Source organism: Bos javanicus, chromosome X (genome assembly GCF_032452875.1).
Source record: "Bos javanicus breed banteng chromosome X, ARS-OSU_banteng_1.0, whole genome shotgun sequence".
NCBI lineage: Eukaryota > Metazoa > Chordata > Mammalia > Artiodactyla > Bovidae > Bos > Bos javanicus.
In genome coordinates this window covers 2,680,944-2,701,499 of record NC_083897.1, presented here as the reverse complement: position 1 = coordinate 2,701,499, position 20,556 = coordinate 2,680,944, and the positions used below count along the sequence as shown (strand labels likewise).

General features: G+C 38.8%; 1 protein-coding gene across 5 annotated transcripts in view; it reads right to left on the bottom strand.

The window, feature by feature from the left end:
* DOCK11 (dedicator of cytokinesis 11) overlaps positions 1 to 20,556 on the bottom strand; it is a 215,723-nt gene that overhangs the window by 14,626 nt on the left and 180,541 nt on the right. For 4 of the 5 annotated variants that reach the window (XM_061408366.1, XM_061408368.1, XM_061408365.1 and 1 more), the window contains 4 exons: positions 15,943 to 16,049; positions 8,596 to 8,718; positions 5,448 to 5,561; positions 4,770 to 4,916 (listed from right to left, as the gene is read on the bottom strand). In XM_061408366.1, coding sequence (XP_061264350.1) covers positions 4,770 to 4,916; positions 5,448 to 5,561; positions 8,596 to 8,718; positions 15,943 to 16,049 — 491 coding nt within the window. The remainder of the gene's footprint in view (positions 1 to 4,769; positions 4,917 to 5,447; positions 5,562 to 8,595; positions 8,719 to 15,942; positions 16,050 to 20,556) is intronic. The other variant, XM_061408367.1, reaches the window with a different exon arrangement.

Genomic DNA, 20,556 nt, shown 5'->3' with positions numbered 1-20,556 from the left:
AAATTAAAGACGAACAGAGGCTACGGAACCTGTGGAACATTATCTAGCAGGTGAACATACACACTAGGGGAGTACTTGAAGCAGAAAAGTGAGAGAAAGGGGCAGGGAGACTATCTGAAGATATAATGGGTCAACTCTCAAATCTGATGAAAGACACAAAGCTCAACAAACTCCAAGCAGGGTAACTCTAAGAGACCCACGGTGAGACACATTAAAATCAAATGTCAAAAGCCAAAGCCAAAGAGAGAATTTTGAAACAATCAAGAGACAAATGGCACGTCACATACAAGGAATCCTGAATAAGATGGTCAGATTTCCCATCAGAAACTTAGGAGGCCAGAAGGCAGTGGGCTGCTATATTCAAAGTGCTAAAAAAAAAAAAATCTATTAATCAAGAATCCTATATCTGACAAAACTAGTGGAGGTGATGGAATTCCAGTTGAGCTATTTCAAATCCTGAAAGATGATGCTGTGAAAGTGCTGCGCTCAATATGCCAGCACATTTGGAAAACTCAGCAGTGGCCACGGGACTGGAAAAGGTCAATTTTCGTTCCTATCCCAAAGAAAGGCAGTGCCAAAGAATGCTCAAACTACAGCACAATTGCACTCATCTCACACGCTACTAAAGTAATGCTTAAAATTCCCCATGCCAGGCTTCAGCAATACGGGAACCGTGAACTTCCAGATGTTCAAGCTGGTTTTAGAAAAGGCAGAGGAACCAGAGATCAAACTGCTGCCAACATTTGCTGGATCATCGAAAAAGCAAGAGAGTTCCAGAAAAACATCTCTTTCTGCTTTATTGACTGTGCGAAAGCGTTTGACTGTGTGGATCACAATAAACTGTGGAAAATTCTCAAAGAGATGGGAATACCAGAGCACCTGACCTACCTCCTGAGAAATCTGTATGCAGGTCAGGAAGCAACAGTTAGAACTGGACATGGAATAACAGACTGGTTCCAAATAGGAAAAGGAGTACATCAAGGCTGTATATTGTCACCCTGCTTATTTAACTTATATGCAGAGTACATCATGAGAAACGCTGGGCTGGAGGAAGTACAAGCTGGAATCAAGACTGGCAGGAGAAATATCAATAACCTCAGATAGGCAGATGACACCACCCTTATGGCAGGAAGTGAACTAAAGAGCCTCTTGATGAAAGTGAAAGAGGAGAGTGAAAAAGTTGGCTTAAAGCTCAACATTCAGAAAACGAAGATCATGGCATCTGGTCCCATCACTTCCTGGCAAATAGATGGGGAAACAGTGGAAACAGTGGCTGACTTTATTTTTCTGGGGCTCCAAAATCACTGCAGATGGTGACTGCAGCCATGAAATTAAAAGACTCTTACTCCTTAGAAGGAAAGTTATGACCAACCTAGACATCATATTAAAAAGCAGAGACATTGCCAACAAAGGTCCGTCCAGTCAATGCTATGGTTTTTCCACTAGTTTTGTATGGATGTGACAGTTGGACTATAAAGAGAGCTGAGCGCCGAAGAATTGATGCTTTTGAACTGTGGTGTTGGAGAAGACTCTCGAGAGTCCCTTGGACTGCAAGGAGATCCAACCAGTCCAACCTAAAGGAGACCAGTCCTGGGTGTTCATTGGAAGGACTGATGCTAAAGCTGAAACTCCAATACTTTGGCCACGTCATGCAAAGAGCTGACTCATTGGAAAAGACCCTGATGCTGGGAAGATTGAGGGCAGGAGGAGAAGGGGACGACAGAGGATGAGATGGTTGGATGGCATAACCAACTCGATGGACATGGGTTTGGGTGAACTCCGGGAGTTGGTGATGGACAGGGAGGCCTGGCGTGCTGCGGTTCATGGTGTCACAAAAGAGTCGGACACGACTGAGAGGCTGAACTGAACAGAACTGATATCTGGCAAAACTGTCCTCAAAAGTGAGGAAAAATTAAGGCACTCCCAGATAAAGAAAAGCTGAAGGAGCTTGTCACCACTAGACCTGCCCCATGTGAAATGCCACAGGGAGTCCTGCTGGTCACAATGAAAGAACATCAGACAGGAATTCAAACCTGTATGAAGGTCTCAGTAAAGATAAATACATGGGTAATTATAAAATCTAGTATTAACATAACAATAGTAACAATTCGTTTTTATTTCTCCATGATGTAAAAGATTAATACATTATAAAATTATTACTATAGGGGACTTTCCTGGTGGTGCAGTGGTTAAGGATCCTTCATCCAGTGCAGGGGAGAATACACTGCATTAACAGAATGAAGGAAAAAAAACACACACACACACACACAATCATCTAAATCAATACAGAAAACACATTCGATTATAAAATTCAATACCCTTTCATAATGAAAACACTCAACAAATTAGGAATAGAAAGAAATGACTACAATCCTATCAAGGGCCACTGTGAAAAACCCACAGCAAAGACCATATTTAATGCTGTGACAAGAGATAGAAACTTTCTTAGTAGCTTTTAAAACTTTTCCAAAAAGCCTATATTGAAAACTTCTTTATTTTTTTTCCCATTAAATATCTAGATTTCTCCAGAGAAACTTAGGAAATAGTTGAAGCTCATTATCTAAATAACACAAAGCATAGAAAAAAAATAAAAAGAGATCAAGACGGATTTTAACGTTATAAAAATGAACTAAGTATATGGTAAAACATTCAAAAAGTACACTTGAAAAGTAAAAAATGGTTTTTTTCTCCAAAAGACTCTAGACTCTCTCCTTTGAGATACCATGGTTAACACTTGTATCATTCCATCTATGGCCGATTCATATTGATGTATGGCAAAAACCATCACAATACTGTAAAGTAATTATCCTCCAATTAAAATAAATAAATTTATATAAAAAGAATATATTTTGATTGGATTACATCCAAAATTATAAATATTTTAAGTAGTTTAGTTAGATCCTTTATGAAGGCAGTACCACGTCCTTAACCGTATGGACATTAGATTGTTTTGAGTTTTGTGCTATATAAACTTAAGAGCAATAAACATCTTAAACATACATGTTTATGTGTGTACATCTACAAGATAAAATCTTAAATGTGAAATTATTGGGTCCAGGAAACGTACATTTAAAATACTGGAAAATATTGCCCACTGTTCTTTAAACTGTTTGTGTCCTTAGGCAGATTTTATTCTTTGGCAAGTAAAAGAGTGTTTCAAATTTTTAATTCCACACATTAAGAAAGAAGAAGGATTTTAAAAGTAGCAACTGCTTCTTTTATCTGTTGCCTATGAAGAGTGACTAAAATATTGTGTTTACAAAGAGGGTCAGGAGTCCAGCTGCCTGATGGTGGTTTGTCATTAGTGCCTGTTGGCCAGGTTTTCATAGGCAGCATAAAGTAGAAAACTGCATGTTTTTCTGCAAGCCTGGCTTTCTAATAACTTTCCATTTATAGTATCAGTAGTGTGGTAGCAAGCCTAAAACTTGCTGGCTACAAAAGAGAAAATTTCTGTGGTCTTAAGAAGACTGAAACTGATAAGAAGCAGAGAGGTTTTGCCAAATGTTAATGAATTTTGGACCTGCAAGCATACCTGTTTTTAAATGTCTAAGGCATATGTTCAAGATAAAATCATCTCCATAAGATACAGCTAAATGTACAAAGTGAAGAGATCATTTTCATGGGGGAAAATGAAGTGTCTTTACCATCGCCAAGGGCCTTTCACTCTGGCAATGCTGCCTGTTAGCTATCAAGTGTTTTGCAGAGCACCATGCACATCACAGTCACTCGGTACGTATTTCTGGGGCCTGCAGATCTTACACTGTGTTAAAGGGCTTTCCTACCGTAAAAATCAGCTCTCATCCTGAACATGCCCATGGTGACTAAGGACAATCAGTCATTCCCATTGTGCTCTTCTGCAATTCTGTCTATAAGGAACTATGCGTTTCTAAGAAACAGCCTCTCTTGCTGGAACCTTTCTCATCCTTGCCTTGGCAGGGTCTAGTGGGATGGATCATCTTTAGATCAAGGCATGTCTCCTAAACCTACATCACTGCAAATATAGCTACTGAACTAAGGCTATCTTAAGAGTGAAATGTGTGTCATAAGATGATTTTTTTTAAAAAATCTCATTTATTTTTATTTTTGGCTCCACTTGATCTTCTTTGCTGTGGCTTGCGGACTTTCTCAGGTTGCAATGAGCAGTGACTACTGTCTAGTTGTGGTGTGTGGGGTTTAGAGCGCCAGTGCAGTGGCTGTGGTGCACAGGTTGAGTTTCCCCACAGCATGTGGAATCCTCCTGGACCAGGGATCGCACCTGTGTCTCCTGCATTGGCAGGCAGACTTTTACCCACTGGACCACTAGGGATGTCCCACCTAAGATGATTTATTCATACAGTATGAAATTGACAATCACGAGGCACAATAGCAGTAACAATAATGGCTAACATTGGTTGAGCATGCTAGCTTCTATGCTGTTATTGAAGGCGTTTTTATGCTTCAAGAACTCAATCACTTTGCATACCTTAACTAATTTAATCCCAACAACAACTCTATGAGGAAGGCACTACTATTAAGTTCATTTTACTAACGAGAATGATGAGGCGCAGAGAGGTAAAGTAAATTCCCCATGGTGACACAGCTAGCAAGCGGCAGAGAATGGAGATCTTATTCCTTCTTTCTGATTCCAAAGCCCCTGTCCTTTCTTTTAGGATCTGGAAAGACTCTATTTCCCATGTCTCTCCTCCACCAGCTAAAAAAGGAAAAAGTCAGAAGCAATGTGCCACATTTGGAACTAATAAATAATGATTTCAAAATGCAGGGCATGTTACCTTGTCTGAATCCTGAATTATTTTGACATTCTCTGTACCAAATTTTTCACCATAAAGTTTAACAAGTCTCAGGGAAATCTCTGAGAGGCCGGTGAGCTTTGGCTCTTTATAGATGTACTCCTTTCCATCCTCTTCTTCAAAAAAAGACTATTATAAAGTTAAACATACAATAAATTATAAGTATTATGAGCAAATATAGCATTTAAAGAACATCCACTAAGTAATCAGCAACAATGTATTTGAAATAGATTTTAAACAATGGTACTAAAAGCCACACGCATATATTACAGCTGAAATAAATGAGAACGTTCAAACTCACAGTCATATGAGCACATCATTGGCCTGAATGTTTTTACACTAGATTTTTTATCACTTGCATACTTACCTGACTTTTATTTGAAAACTTTCAGTACTGCGTATTAAATAAACATTTAAGAAGCCTGACTGAAAATGAAACTGAAGGAAACGGTCAAATCTTATATGCTGTCCTCTGACCTAGTGGATTTAGATCTGGAGACCAAAGTGAACATTACACTGAGAAAGTGTCACACCTGCTCTTGTGACAGGTGCTTTATCTAGACAGAATCCTAGGGCCAGTAACTGCTGCTATGGTAATCTAATAACTCAAAGGTGAATGTTTAAAAAGGAAAACAACTTCATGAACTAAAGTATACTTACTTGGCCATAAAAGGCAACTCTGAAGAAAGTGCCTAAAAGTCTTTTCTTTGTGTGCATAACCTCCAAAATTTTTGTGTAAGCTCCATGAAGAGTTCTGTAAACTTGAGTAAGCTTCTGAAAATATGAGAATAAACAAATTAGCTTTATCTTTTGGTTAGTTATGAAATGTCTACAATAAATGCATAAGGGGAAAAATCAATACTATTTCCTTTCCAAAATGGTTTTGGTGGGGTCATTCGCACTCCCTTCTCCCATGGTCACAGAAAAAATGCCTTAACAACTTTAGGTGAGAGGGTAGAGCTTAAAATGGTCAAATAACACTGTAATTCTAAATATCATGCTTCATGTCATTCATATCTCAATAGTAGTATATACATTAAAAGTAATGTGTTATTGACTACTTTTTTCCTTATGTCTGAATTATTGTAACTGAAAAAGAAGCAAAATGCTTTGCTAGAGCCCTAAGGTAGACAGATGCGAGTAAACAATCATGCAGACACTTTAGGAGAGGAAAGTAAAATGAAGACACAAAAATAACAGTATAAGCCAGAGAGAGGAATGCTTTTATAACAAGTTCACAGACACTTCCAAAGAATATATTCTTCTACACACTCAGAAAAAGGGAATGTACTATGCAAAGAACATTATCTAGAATGTGAAAAGACAACATACAGAACAGGAAAAAATATTTGCAAGTCACATATCTGATGTTTTCTTATCCAAAACATATAAGGAAATCTCATAGTTCAGCAACCAACTGACAAACAACCCAATTTAAAAGTGAGCAAAGGACTTGAATAGACATCTCTCCAGAGACTATATAAAAACGGCCAACAAAGACATGAAAAGCTGTTCAAAACTGTAGTCATTAAGGAAACAGAAAGCCAAAATCAATGTGACACCACTTCACATTCACTAGGTTCTAATGAGAACCCCAGAACACAAGTGCCAATCAGAAGTGCTGGTGGGAAGGTAAAAGGGACAACAATTTGGTGGTTCCTCAGAAGTTATAAATGGAATTACTATGTAACCCAGCAATTCCCCTCTTAGGTATCTATCCAACATAAACAAAAACATGCCCACACAGAGACTTACTCATAACTGTTTACAACAGCACTCTTTATAATAGCCAAAATGTGGAAACAACCCAAACATACAAACAAATTTTGGCGTAGCCATACCATGGAATATCATTCAGCCATGAAAAAGGAATGAAGTTCTGATATAGGTTACAACTTGAATGAACCTCTAAATATTATGCTAAGTAAAAGAAGCCACACACAACAGGTCACATCTTGTATTCATCTTTTTCATGACACATCCAGAACAGGCAAATCCATAGACGGAAAGCAGATTAGTGGTCACCAGTGGGGTGCGGGAGGGGGTGAAGAGTGATTCCTTGAAGGAGATGGAGTTTTTCCTGGGATGAGAAAAACGTTTTGAACATAGAGAGAGGTGGTGGGAGCAAAATACGAAGAATGCGCTAAATGCCACTGAACTGCAAACTAGAAAACGGTTCACTGTATGCTGGTGAATTTCATTTCAATTCTAAAAGGGGAGCCGGGAAGCAGATGTTCTTTCTTTCACATTCTTTACATACTATTTTCTGCAGTTGAAGTCAATTTGAGGGAAGTTTTCCTTCCTTAATGGCTGCTCTGGCTGACACTTTTTAGCCCACCCCATAAAGAACACTGAAAAGTTACTTTGTCCCACCCAGGATGCTTCTGAATCTATTCAGACCCTTGCCTCTCTACAAGGAAATAGGAGTAGTTCCCCAATAGAACATATTGTTTCCTTTAATGTGTAGGGAATATACATATTTTTTCCCTATTAGTCCATTGAGTAGCAATATGTTCTCTGGGTTTCTAATAACCTGGTCTTCAACTTAAGTGTAAGACAGTAGGTACTTTGGCACTTTTACAAAGGTTCTTAGGATGCAATGCTTTGACAGAAAGAGCAATGCCGATTCTTGTCTTGTCTCATAGGCTATCCTTTGTCATCTATATAACATAGATTTAATTACTTAACTCTCACTTTTTAATATAATCATTTGGGCTGCACTATGATTTTTTAGGCATGTCCCCGTATACAGCAAAAGCAGTGCAAAGAGTAGGAAGACCCAGAACCCAGGAAGAAAGAGTGAGTTTGATAAGAGCCAATTTGGAGAAGAGATTAGAACACTACACAGATGACATTAAATGTATGTTTTCACTCTGGGACACTTCAACAATGAAAGGCTACTTGTTATATATGTTTAAGGATAGACTGCTTTGCTTTTAAAAATGGCTTGAGTCCTAAGCATCCCTTTCCAGCATAGCAGGGATAGAAAATTATGCTATGGACTCAGATTCTTGAATATAAAAAGTCCTGTTGAGTGCTGGTGGCAATAGCTATACTATGATTTTTTTACTAATTGTCCTTGATCAAAGATTTATGTGGCAGACAAAACTGGAAAAGCTCCTCATAAAAGGGTAATTCCTAGTAACTTATTATCCCCCCACTATCATCTGTTAGCAACTTCAGCCTCACCATCAAATTGAAAAGAAGTGATTCACACCTATATCTCTTCCCTGACCACATGGAAATCCAGTAACTTTTGTGTGTGTGTGTGAAGGACAACATGGATTGTTCTCTGCCATGAGTGGAGAAGGGAAGATTGCTGGATAAAACCGCTGTGAGAAAAACTGGCATAATGCTAATTTTAATTTACATTTTAAACATTGCATCCTTAATTTCATTTGGAAAATTTAAATGAATATAAGGTAGGACTCGGAGCAGGTGATGGCACCCCACTCCAGTACTCTTGCCTGGAAAATCCCACAGACGGAGGAGCCTGGTGGGCTGCAGTCCATGGGGTTGCTCAGAGTCGGACAGGACTGAGCAACTTCACTTTCACTTTTCACCTTCATGCATTGGAGAAGGAAATGGCAACCCACTCCAGTGTTCTTGCCTGGAGAATCCCAGGGATGGGGGAGCCTGGTGGGCTGCAGTCTCTGGGGTCGCACAGAGCCGGACACGACTGAAGCGACTTAGCAGCAGCAGCAAGGTAGGACTGGCATTTTAGGACTTTTCAGAATTTTTTAAGGATAGGAATTTAAGACCAAAATAAAACATATACGTGAATGATGCAAATGTTTCAGTTGCTTACCTCAAACTCTCGACGTTTCTCATAAATTGGAATGATCAACTTGGAAATTTCAGAAATTACTTCGTAACGCTCTGCTTTCCATAAGCCATCCACACATTGTTCTAGCAATTCCAGCAAAACTTCCTGCATTGAGAAAAAAATGCAATCAAGAATTAGAGATATGTGAGCTCTGCGCAAACATAGTTTGAACTATTTCAAAGGAATAAAAAACAGAATGTACTAAATTTAAGGAAATGCACAGGAGTACAGTTGTGTAACTATATATTCTAAATGACATGCTTGAAATACTTGAAATTGAAACCACATTCTTAAAATTTGAAATTAATATTGACAATAGAAAACTACTATTTACTTTGTTTAGCACGTAATAAAGATGTTAACCAAACTTACATAACGTAACATGTTCAGAAGTACTTTTAAAAGGGGATATGGTTTTCCAAACTGAGGATATTTAAATGTCTAACAGGGTAAATTCCACTAAGCCTACAAATGTCCATGATTTTTGCTTTCTACTAAAATTATATTTATATGCAGTTAATAGAGTCTTAAGGTAATTTCACAATTTTCAAGCTGCTGCATCAGTTACATAGGGGTTTATTAAAGATGTGATTTTGGTCAACAATGCTTCCTTCCTAACTGTTGGTTTGAAAACCAGTGAGAATGATAGTATAATACCTCACGATAGAGATCTCTGACTTTGCCATAATAACAGCTACTATAAAACAACCATCATAGCATGTTCTCAACAATGAAAAGATGATGCCGATTATTCATGCTATCCATATGTCTTAACAGTTTGTTTCTATCTTAAAGAGATGAATTTCAGTCCTATAAAACTGACTGTTACAACAGCTCTTAATGTATGTCCTCTAGTCAATTCTGAATTTATCTTGTTTCTAAAAAAGCTCTTTTCCTTGTGTTGCCCACCTAGCCAGTGGGTCATATCCTAGAGACTAGAAAATTAAAAGCAATTTTGACTTTACTCTTTATTATAGGTTGAACTGTGTCGCTCACCAAGATAAGCTGAAGCCCTAACTCCCAGTGCCTCAGAATGTAACCTTATTTGGAAATAGGGTCACTGGAGATAATGAGTGAAGGTGACATCACACTGGAGTGACTTACTTAGTGAAGGGATTTACTGGGTGAGGCTTACTCCAAAAGGACAGAGACGAACAGGGAGAACATCATGTGACTACAGAGGCAGAGACTGGAGTAACGTAGCTACGAGCCAAGAAAGACAAGACAAACAGCCACCAGCAGAGCTAGGAGGAGGCAAGGAAGGCTGCTACCCAGAGTCTCAGAGGGAACAGGGCCCTGGTGACACCTTGATTTCCAACCTCTGGACTCTAGAACTGTGAGACAATAAAGTTCTATTATTTTAAATCACCCAGTTTGTGTACGTTGTTATGGCAACTCTAGGAAACTAATACCCTCTCAGTCTTGACTCATCCTCTAATTAGTTCATGGTCAAGTTCTGCCACCTTCACATCCTAAATATTTCTCAACTCTGACCCTTCCTCTCCATTTCTACACTCATTGCTAAGGTACAAGATGTCATTATTGTTTTCTAACAGATTGTCTTGCCTCCAGCCTTGGCACTTTCAAATCTGTCCTCTACAAATCTGCCAGAGGGTTTCGATTAAAATACAAACCAGACTACATCCCTCTTCCCTTGTAATCTCATGGCTCCCCATCATTTGCAGAACTAAGGACAAATTCCTTCATTTGGCACACAAGGTTTGCAGCGATCTGGCTGATATTTCATAAAATCATCGCTCCTCAAGCGAGCCTTGTAGCTAATGCTCCAGCAGTGATGAACTACTATTAGTTTCTCTGAAGCCCCACGGTGTTGGCTTAACTTTGTGCCTTTGTCCATTCTGTGCCCTCGTGTCCTTTAATCCCTTTCACATAGTTAACCCTGTCAGAAAAGTTAGATTGCACCTCTTCCTGGATCCTTCTCCTGATTAACACAGAGTAGTGACACGAGGCCTATTTTTCTTACTATGATACCACATTGGGTGGATATTTATCACTATACTTGCCCGTTATATATGTATCTGACTTTACAAGTTGGCTGTGACTCTTTAAGTGTAGGGACAGCACATTTATTATATTGTTTTTTTCAGTCACTAGCAGGGTGGTAGTAAATAGATGTTCATTAAATGTTGCTACTTGAACATTCATTGTTCATTAACTGTTGCTACTTGAATAATCTATATATTAACATTTAATAGTTAAATTTTCTATCAACAGTAGAAAGGAGGAACTTTGGGGAAATTAAAAAAAATCTATTAAAAACTAGTAATGTTTGTCCCAGGAATGTAAAGTTGGTTTACAATTAGGAAAAAATCCAATGTAAACAGAAAGAGCCATGTATACAGAATAAGAGAAAAAACGTGATGTCTAGCAATAGTTGCAGAAAAAGACTTTGAAAAAATTCAATATCCTTTCACAATGTTAAAAAACAATCCACCCAGAACAGGGAATCGAAGAGATTGTTCTCAATCTGATAAAGAGCATTTATTAAAAACCTGCAGGCTGAACACTCTTCTCCTCAATTTGGGAACAAGTCAAACTGCCTGCTCTTATCATTTCTATTCAACATTATGCTGAAGGTGCTAGTCAGTGTAATAAGGCAGGAGAGAAAGAAAGAGAGAAGGGAAAGAGATGAGGAAATGTGACACTATCTTTCTGTGCAGATGACATGATGGTGTATGTAGAAAATCCTAAGGAATATACAAACTACTAAAACAAGTAAGAGGATTTAGGAAGGTTGCAGATCATCAGAGCAACATATAGAATCACTGTATTTATGTAGAGTAGCAACAACAAATTGAAAAATAAGATTAAAAAACCAAACAATACTATTTCCAGTAGCATCAGAACATCCATTATCTAACAAAATTTCCAGGAAAGGGCTTCTACTCTGAAAAAGCACAAAATATTGCTGGGTGAAATTAAAAACCTAAACAAGACTTGATTGAAAGACTCAGTATTGTTCAAGCTATCCATTCTCCACGCAGTGATATATAAATGTAACAAAATCTTGACAAAGCTTCCAGCAGGCTATTTTGAGGAAAGAGAAAAGATGTTCTGAAATTCTATATGGAAATCAAAGGATACAGAATAGCCAAAGTGACTTTGAAAAAGAACAAAGTTGAAGGACTAAGACTATATTATTCCATAACTTACAAACTTGCAGCATTCAAGACAGTGTGATATTGGTATCAACATGGTCAAATAGATCAGTGGCACAAAACAGAGTCGAGAAATAGATCACAAACATATAAAGAACTGAAATTTAGCTAAGGTGCCAAAGCAATTCAGCAGGGGTGCAAGAAGTTTTATTTCTCCCCAAATGGTGTGGACTATGTAAAATACCTGTCTACAAAAAATGAATCTTGACTTCTATCTCATCATATACTCAAAAATGAATTCTAAAGAGACTGTAGACCCAAACATAAAACTCAGGAACAAAGTTCATAGCAGAACATATCAGGCAATATCTTCACAGTCTCGAGGTAAGGAAGGATTTCTCAGACCAAACGTACATACACAGACACACACACACATAAATAAACCATTAAAAAAGAGTAAATTGGACTTTATCAAAACCAAAAGTTTCCGCTCAAGAAAAGACTTAGTGAAGAAAATACATAAACGAATCAAACACTGGTAAATAATCTGCAGCACATATATCTGATGATGGACTTATATCCAGAATATGGAAATAACTCCCATAAATCAACAACAAAAAGAAAAATGCACTTTCTAAAATGGGCAAAAGAATTGAACAAACATTCCACAAAAGATAAATGACAGACAAAGACTGCATGAAAAATGCTCAACACCATTAGTCATTAGAGAAATACAAATGAAAAACACAGTGAGATACCATTTCATGTCTAATAGGATGGCAAAAATACAAAAAGATTAGCAACAGCTAATGTTGGTGAGGAAGTGAAGCAGCTGGAACTCTCATCCATTGTTGATGGGATATAAAATGGTCCAACCACTTTTAAAAACTCTTGACAATTTCATATAACGTTACATATAAAACTTCCCGAGATGTATGGATGTATCTCCAAAAATTTCTGCCAACCAAAAGAGGCAAATACAAAGGTAGATACGGAATGATTTCATTTTTATGACACCAAATACTGTTAAAACTAATCTACATCAGATATTGGGACTGGGCAAACTGACTGGAAATGGGCTCAACAGAACTCTCTGGGGGTAATGCACATGTTCTACTTTTTTGTTTCTCATAGTAATGTGTTACCATGGTGTTATACAGGTGTAGACAACTGTCAAAATTCATCAAGTTGTCCACCTAATATGTGTGCATTTTATTGTATGTTAATTTTTCTTTAAAACTATTTCAAATCAAAAGTCAGAAATGCAGTGTTAAAAACAAATTAAATTATTAATGGGTTAATTCACCTACATAAAGAAGCCACTAAATGAACACTAGTTTGTATCTTTCATTTCAATAAAACCTGTAAGTCAGTGGCAGTTATTTTCCATTGGCTAGGGCATGAGGAAGAAGCCGTATTATATAAACTGAAACATAAAACGGCACTATGGAGAATATGATTCTATCTGTATACCTTAAATGAAAGGCACATATAAATTATTATGGTAGAACACAAAGCAGTTGTAACAAATGTGTTTGCATAGGAAACTGATTATAGTTCTTGACCAATAAGAAATATTACTACTTTCCCTTGGAGTACAAAAAGGGTCAGGCTTAAGGCCACTTCTATGACTAAGCTGAAGCTACTGTTTGGAAAAAAGGACGTAACTGCAGTTGTGCTAATCCACTTATCTCCCATGAACTCCCTGGAATCTACCTGCTGTGAGCCCACACAAACTGGAGATCTTACATGAAAACATCTAAGTCTAACTAAAACCCAAAAAATGAATTAATTTACCCCAGGCTTCACAGTCAAGCAATGAACTGGGATTAAAATTCAAGTATCTGACTCTCTGTTATGATTAGTTAATCCAGCAAACACGTTTTAAACATCAACTCTTCTAAGTTCTGGGAGTAAAAGCCAAGTTTACTATCCAGTTGGTCAGTGATAAAGCCGGACATTTATGTAGCACCTAATGACTTACAAAGAACCTTCATGTTTATTGTGAAGTGACCAGGATAGTATTATTATCTTTATTTTATTTCACTTAAGAAATATTTATTGATTTCATACTATGTGCTAATCATTTGGGGCTTCCCTGGTGGTGCAGACGCTGAAGAATCTGCCTGTAATGCAGGAGACCCAGGTTTGATCCCTGGGTTGGGAAGAGGCCCTGGAGAAGGAAATGGCAACCCACTCCAGCATTTTTGATGCTAGAAGGGCTCCTATTGTTATGAATCTTTTTTCATTTTCATTGGAGGATAATTGCTTTACAATGTTGTGTTCATTTCTGCCACACAACATGAGTCAGTCATTAAGTGTGTGTGTGTGTGTGTGTGTGTGCGTGTGTATACCCTCTCTCTTGAGCCTCCCTCCTACCCCCAGATCCTAGCCCTCTAGGTCATCACGGAGCACCGGATTCAGCTCCCTGTGTATACAGCAACTTCCCACTAGCTATGTGTTTTATATACAGTCATGTACACGTTTTAATGCTACTCTCTCAGTTCATCCCACCCTCTTTCCGCTGACTGTGTCCACAAGTCCAGTCTCTACATCCATGCCTCTAGTTATACTGCTGAGGAGAGACTCACAGAGAAGTAGTAGGCAAAAAAAAGAGGTAGGAGGTAAAGCTTCTAGGCATAGATCATTTTAGCTAAATGAACAAGAGCTAGCTTGAAATTGCTTATATGTAAAAAATACAGTTCATAGAGTACAAAGTGTGTCTCTGTCACTTTAAATTGCTGCATTTTATGTTTCTTAATACAACCTTAAAAAAATTCATTTCTGTGGGCCTGCAAGCACTTCAGTCTCCCCCCTTTTGTTGTTTCTTTTTTTGGTCTTCACATTCCTTAAATGTGAACGTCACTGTGATTCAGTTCTTGGTTCTCTGGTCTTCACTTGCTATGTTATCTCCCATTATCAGTGTGCTTTGCTTCTCACACAGCTATGACTTCCAGATGTAGCTCCACAACCCTGATCTCTCTCCTTAGATTCAGTTCTTAATGCCTAATGACCTGATGTTTTTTCCATTTCAATAACCTTCCACTGATACTTCAAATTCAATACTCATCAAAAAATGGACTTCATCACCTTCCCTGTAAAATTGTCCATCCATCATTATTCTATAAATATCCAAACCTGAAATCTCAATGCTACTTTTGACTCTTCTCCTACACAGCCAGCAAGTCTCCTCTTTTCCTCAGTGGTCCCTGAACCTGTCACAAGCTGGGTTTAGGCCTGGCTGCTTCACAACTGGACACTCAGGGCAGCCCACATTCCAGGCTCTGACCCCAGCCACCATCCATCGACCTCCAGTACATTTCCCACATTACCACCAACTTAAACTTTCCTCCTGCTTCATTTCATCTTGTTATTATTCTGTTCAAAAACCTTTGACAGCAATTCAACATTCTAATCAATAAAGTCCAGACATTCAAAGCTTCTCAAATTCCACTACTACTCTTCCCTATGCAAACCCAATGGCTTAGCCAGAGTGATCCATTCACTGTGCCCCCTAAAATACGCCTTACACTTTCCCACCTCTTAACTTTTATCCCAGCTATTCTCCGCTGCTGCTGAAATGACTTCAGGGTATCCTCATTCTTTAAAGCTCTCTCTAGTCCTAACTCTCCTCAGCCCAAAGGTATCTCTCACCTTTGACTGCCTATTGTCTGTATTATTCAAATGACACTGTCTTGCTTTTCTCCATTTTGTGTAGGTGGGTTGTCTTTTTAGGTAAACTCTGGAGGTCAGGGATCAGCCGTATCTAATTATTTTATATCTCTTCTATCACCAAGTCCAAAGCCTTATTGAGTGAGTGACAACAGCAGCTGTTTACCATCCATATGAAGCTCAGAGCAGAAAATTTCCATCTTTAAAACACCTGGAAGCCTCCTCTCTTTAGCTGTTACATTGTTAACTCTATTTTTTATGGAGATGTGTTCTAAGTATGGTGCCTGTGACCTGGTTACTGAAAGGTGATTGGATGATGATACATGGTACATTTCTAAAGCCAGACAGTAAGAACTGTTGCAGAGATAGGGCTCCACATTCCAAAAAGGCACATCTGATCCCTGGGTAGTTTTAATCCTTATAGTTCATCAACCCTTAGTTACCTTTCAAATTAAGTTAGCTGTAATAATTTCTTAACGTAAATATATTTAAAGAAGTTACATTTATCTAACTGACAATGCAGGCCCTGGAGTCTTACTTCACTATAATGGACATCCATCATTCCAGCATCCTCCTTCATTGCTCCTTCTTCATCTATGTTGGGAGTAATTTTCTTGAAGGCTGAACATCCATTAGGGAATAATTCTGTGTAAATAAAAAGCAGTGAAGTAAATTTACTTTTTAAAAGTGTTTTGTAAATGAAAGACAGACTTACATGCATTACCTATCCTTAAAAATAAACACATACTTTTGGTAAGGAACAAAGTCATAAGTGTAATTTTCTGTTACAAAAAAAACAAAAACTTTTTTTTACCAATTCTATCTACTATATATCCTACCAGTCTTTTCCCCAAATGATGAGCTCAATATACTTACAAATAAGTTTCATTCTCTGACTATCTCTCATCTGCAATGCTTGGTATAGTAACAGTTTCCTGATATGATCTATTTATTGACTATGCCAAAGCTTTTGAATGTGTGGATCACAATAAACTGTGGAAAATTCTGAAAGAGATGGGAATACCAGACCACCTGACCTGCCTCTTGAAAAACCTGTATGCAGGTCAGGAAGCAACAGTTAGAACCAGACATGGAACAACAGACTGGTTCCAAATAGGAAAAGGAGTACGTCAAGGCTGTATATTGTCACCCTGTTGATTTAACTTATATGCAGAGTACATCATGAGAAACACTGGGCTGGAGGAAGCACAAGCTGGAAGCAAGATTGCTGGGATGGCATCTGGTCTCATCACATCATGGCAAATAGATGGGGAAACAGTGGCTGAGTTTATTTTTGGGGCTCCAAAATCACTGCAGATGGTGATTGCAGCCATGAAATTAAAACACTCTTACTCCTTGGAAAGAAAGTTATGACCAACCTAGACAACATATTAAAAAGAAGAGACATTACTTTGTCAACAAAGGTCCATCAAGTCAATGCTATGGTTTTTCCAGTAGTCATGTATGGATGTGAGAGTTGGACTATAAAGAAAGCTGAGCACAGAAGAATTGATGCTTTTAAACTGTGCTGTTAGAGAAGACTCTTGAGAGTCCTCTGGACTGCAAGGAGATCCAACCAGTCCATCCTAAAGGAGATCAGTCCTGGGTGTTCATTGGAAGGACTGATGTTGAAGTTGAAACTCCAATACTCTGGCCACCTGATGTGAAGAGCTGACTCATTTGAAAGGACCCTGATGTTGCAAAAGATTGAAGGCAGGAGAAGGGGATAACAGAGGATGAGATGGTTAGATGGCATCACCGACTCAATGGACACGAGTTTGGGTAAACTCCGGGAGTTGGTGATGGACAGGGAGGCCTGGCGGATTGTGGTTCATGGGGTTGCAAAGAGTTGGACGTGTCTGAGCGACTGAACTGAACTGAATATGATCTAAAAATTAACACTTTGATCCTGTGTATGTTTATCGTCTGTCACCTAAACAAAGAGGGCATGTACTTTTCAGGTGAACACTGAACGAGCTTTTGTAAGCATCTCTAGTTCCTTGTTTTACTGGAGAATTGGAAAAGTGGCCTAGGACTTGTAAAGAGAGGCAGGAAATAAAATAGATGCCAAGGATGGGGAATCCTTAGAGAAATAGGATGGGGCACTGGAAGAACCAGAGCTTTTGGAATTAGACAGACCCAGTTTTATCATTAACTGTGTGATTTTAGACATGTTTATCTCTCTAGGACTGTATCTGTAAAACAGATAACCACTACTTATAAGAATTCAGTGAAAAGTAAAGTGTTTAGAGCAGTAAGGGGAGGGAGGAGGGAGGAGGGTTCAGGATGGGGAACGCGGGTATACCTGTGGCGGAGTCATTTCGATATTTGGCAAAACTAATACAATATTGTAAAGTTTAAAAATAAAATAAAATTTAAAAAAAAAACATACAACAACTGTTTAATAAATTTGTTTAACCAAAGCTACCAATAAGTAAACTAGGTTTCTGAAGATAACGTTAAATAATTGCTAGCACTTGGTATAGTGACTGCAGTTGGACCACTGGGAGGGTAAGTAGTGAGCCCCAGCTGAAAACTATTGCTGTAGGATTGTGGACCAAATTGTTACCATCAAACAAGAGTCTGGGGCTAGAAGGCCACATGGTTGCCGCACAGATTTTGCACTTAGGAACACGTCCAAACACTCTTGCTGTGGTTGAATTTACCCCTATATAAGTCGGTTGTCACTTTAAAGGAAAATTCAGTCTCCTAATAACAGAATCTGCTAGTTAGTAGAAAATCACTGGTCGCAAAGGGGACAAACAGCTACTGTTCTACAATCTAATAGTGATGATTAGAAATGATGATGTTCTCACGACTAAATATTTGGTAAGCTTCCTGGTGTTAGAGGCTGGAGAAGGAAGAAAGAAGGTTTAAGAAAGCCAAACCTCATATTGAGATTTCTCAGCATTCTGATGGAAAAAGGGTCATGTATCATGACTTGGTCTACGGGACACTCGTTGAGTAGCAGTGCATTGTGAGCAGTGCATTGAAATTTAGGAGAAAACATCCCACTTGATTCATAAAGTGAAGGGTTAGTTAGGCAGTTAAGGAAGAGGACCCCAAAACTTGAGAACAGGTAAAGAATGTAGTCCTTAACAAAGAAAAGACTCAACCCCCTGAAGGGCTCATGCAGCTACATCCATGACTGGGGGAAAAATTCTGTCTACTCTGAGGATATTATTATTTTAAATGATTCCCACATCCAGGGTTTCTAGAAAAGGCCGGGATTCAGGAGAGGATAAAAAGGGGTCAAAGCACCTCAGGAAAGGGTCTTTCGGTGTGTATCTCAAGTAGAGGGAGGGTAAATTATGGTTCCTGTCAGAAACAAACAGGTTAAGAGCTACTTTTGGACTCTCTGGTCTATATCATCTGGTGTAAAGACTACTCTTAAGGATTTTTTCAGCTTTAGAGTCCACTCTTCTTGCTAAATGCTAAATGCATATATAAATATATATGTCCCTGTTTGTTTAAGTTATCAACACCCACCAAACTAATGATAAGAGGAGTCTTTTTTGTGGGTCTTCAAAACGCTTTTTTGTGGGATTTCCCTGGTGGCTCAGACGGTAAAGCGTCTGTCTACCATGCGGGAGACCTGGGTTTGAGCCCTGGGTTGGGAAGATCCCCTGAAGAAGGAAATGGCAATCCATTCCAGTACTATTGCCTGGAAAATCCCATGGACAGAGGAGCCTGGTAGGCTACAGTCTATGGGGTCGCAAAGAGTCAGACACGACTGAACAACTTCACTTTAAAAATGCTTCGGGAAAACTTTGATTCCCTTTAGTCTTGTTTCGTTTAGTCTTGTTTCAGATGAAACAAGTTACTAAATCTAGGCCAGTGTACATCTGTTTGAGGGCTCTTCTGTGGCCCTATGTAGCATTATGTCACATGGTCTTAAAGAGTCAGCTTTAAATCTTTCTGGTATGTGACCTGGATTCCTGATTCTGCCCTTCAGAGCTGTGGCTTCTGTTTTCCTGATGTTATCCTAGGGCAAGCAAGATGCAAACTGTCCAACTAGACCACTACCTTGAGCACAAATGGTCCTGTGGACAAAGGGGAGGAGAGTTTGGAGGGTGGGAACGCTACCCTTGCTAAAATAAGACTGCCAGTTAGAAGAGGATTAGGAGCCAAGCCTCAAGTGGAGGGCTAAAGGGGAAAGGCTGTAACTGGGAAGGAACTGAGGAAAGGAAAAGCTACGCAGAACGGAAGCTGTCAGATCCCGGGTATAGAGACTTGGGAAAGCGACCAACATTACCCGATAAGGCATGACAAGAACAGACTCTATGGGAAAGGAAATTCCTTTGCCTGGGGTGATGGAGGAGCTCTACAGGCCTGAAGCTTTGCTGAATCTCGGATGCTCTGTGGTGGTGGAAGAATGCACACTTGATTCTTGTCTACCCTGGGAGAAAACAGCTGTGCACTGTCTCAGGAAGAGAAGAGGTGCAAGAGTCTAGTCTCCAGAGAATGACACCTAGAACATGTTGAGGTTTGCAGACAAAGTGAAGTAAGGAAATTTAGATCTGTTTTTTGATTATGTATTTTTGGGACTGGGAGTAACTAACACCTCATATCACCGCTTAGAGGTAACTTAGAAAAAGGGAAGAAAGTGAGATCCTTGAGATCTCTGGTACAAAGAACAAGAGCTCTGGCTGAAAGAAGTTTGCGGGTGGGAGTGAGGCAGGAAGCACTGTACCTCTCTCTCCACTTTCCCGTTCCGTTCAGTGCCTGAAGCATGAAAAGCAGGATCTAGAAATGGCCCCTCTCTGGTCTTCTGTGGTCACTTCGGGATGCCAGGGGTACCAAGTCTTTGCTCACTCAGGAGACCACCCAATGGGACAAACTAATTTTTTTTTCTTAAAAACTCTAAACAGGAGAACATCTGTCTCCAATGCGTCAGCTGTAGTGTTTCATTCCATCTTGATGAAAAAGAAAGCTTTATGATGACTTCAAGAGAAATGGCATACAATGTTGAGAAAACTGAAAAAGTTTGCTAATTGATATGTCAGAGATTTTGTCTTAATCATAAAAGGATATTTGACATAAATCAAAGGGTTCTACAATTGCTATATTATTTTTGATAAATAACTTTGTCTTAAGTGTAAATGGAAATTTTTCTTTCAGTCCTGCACTCAAATGTACTTTTATTTACTCT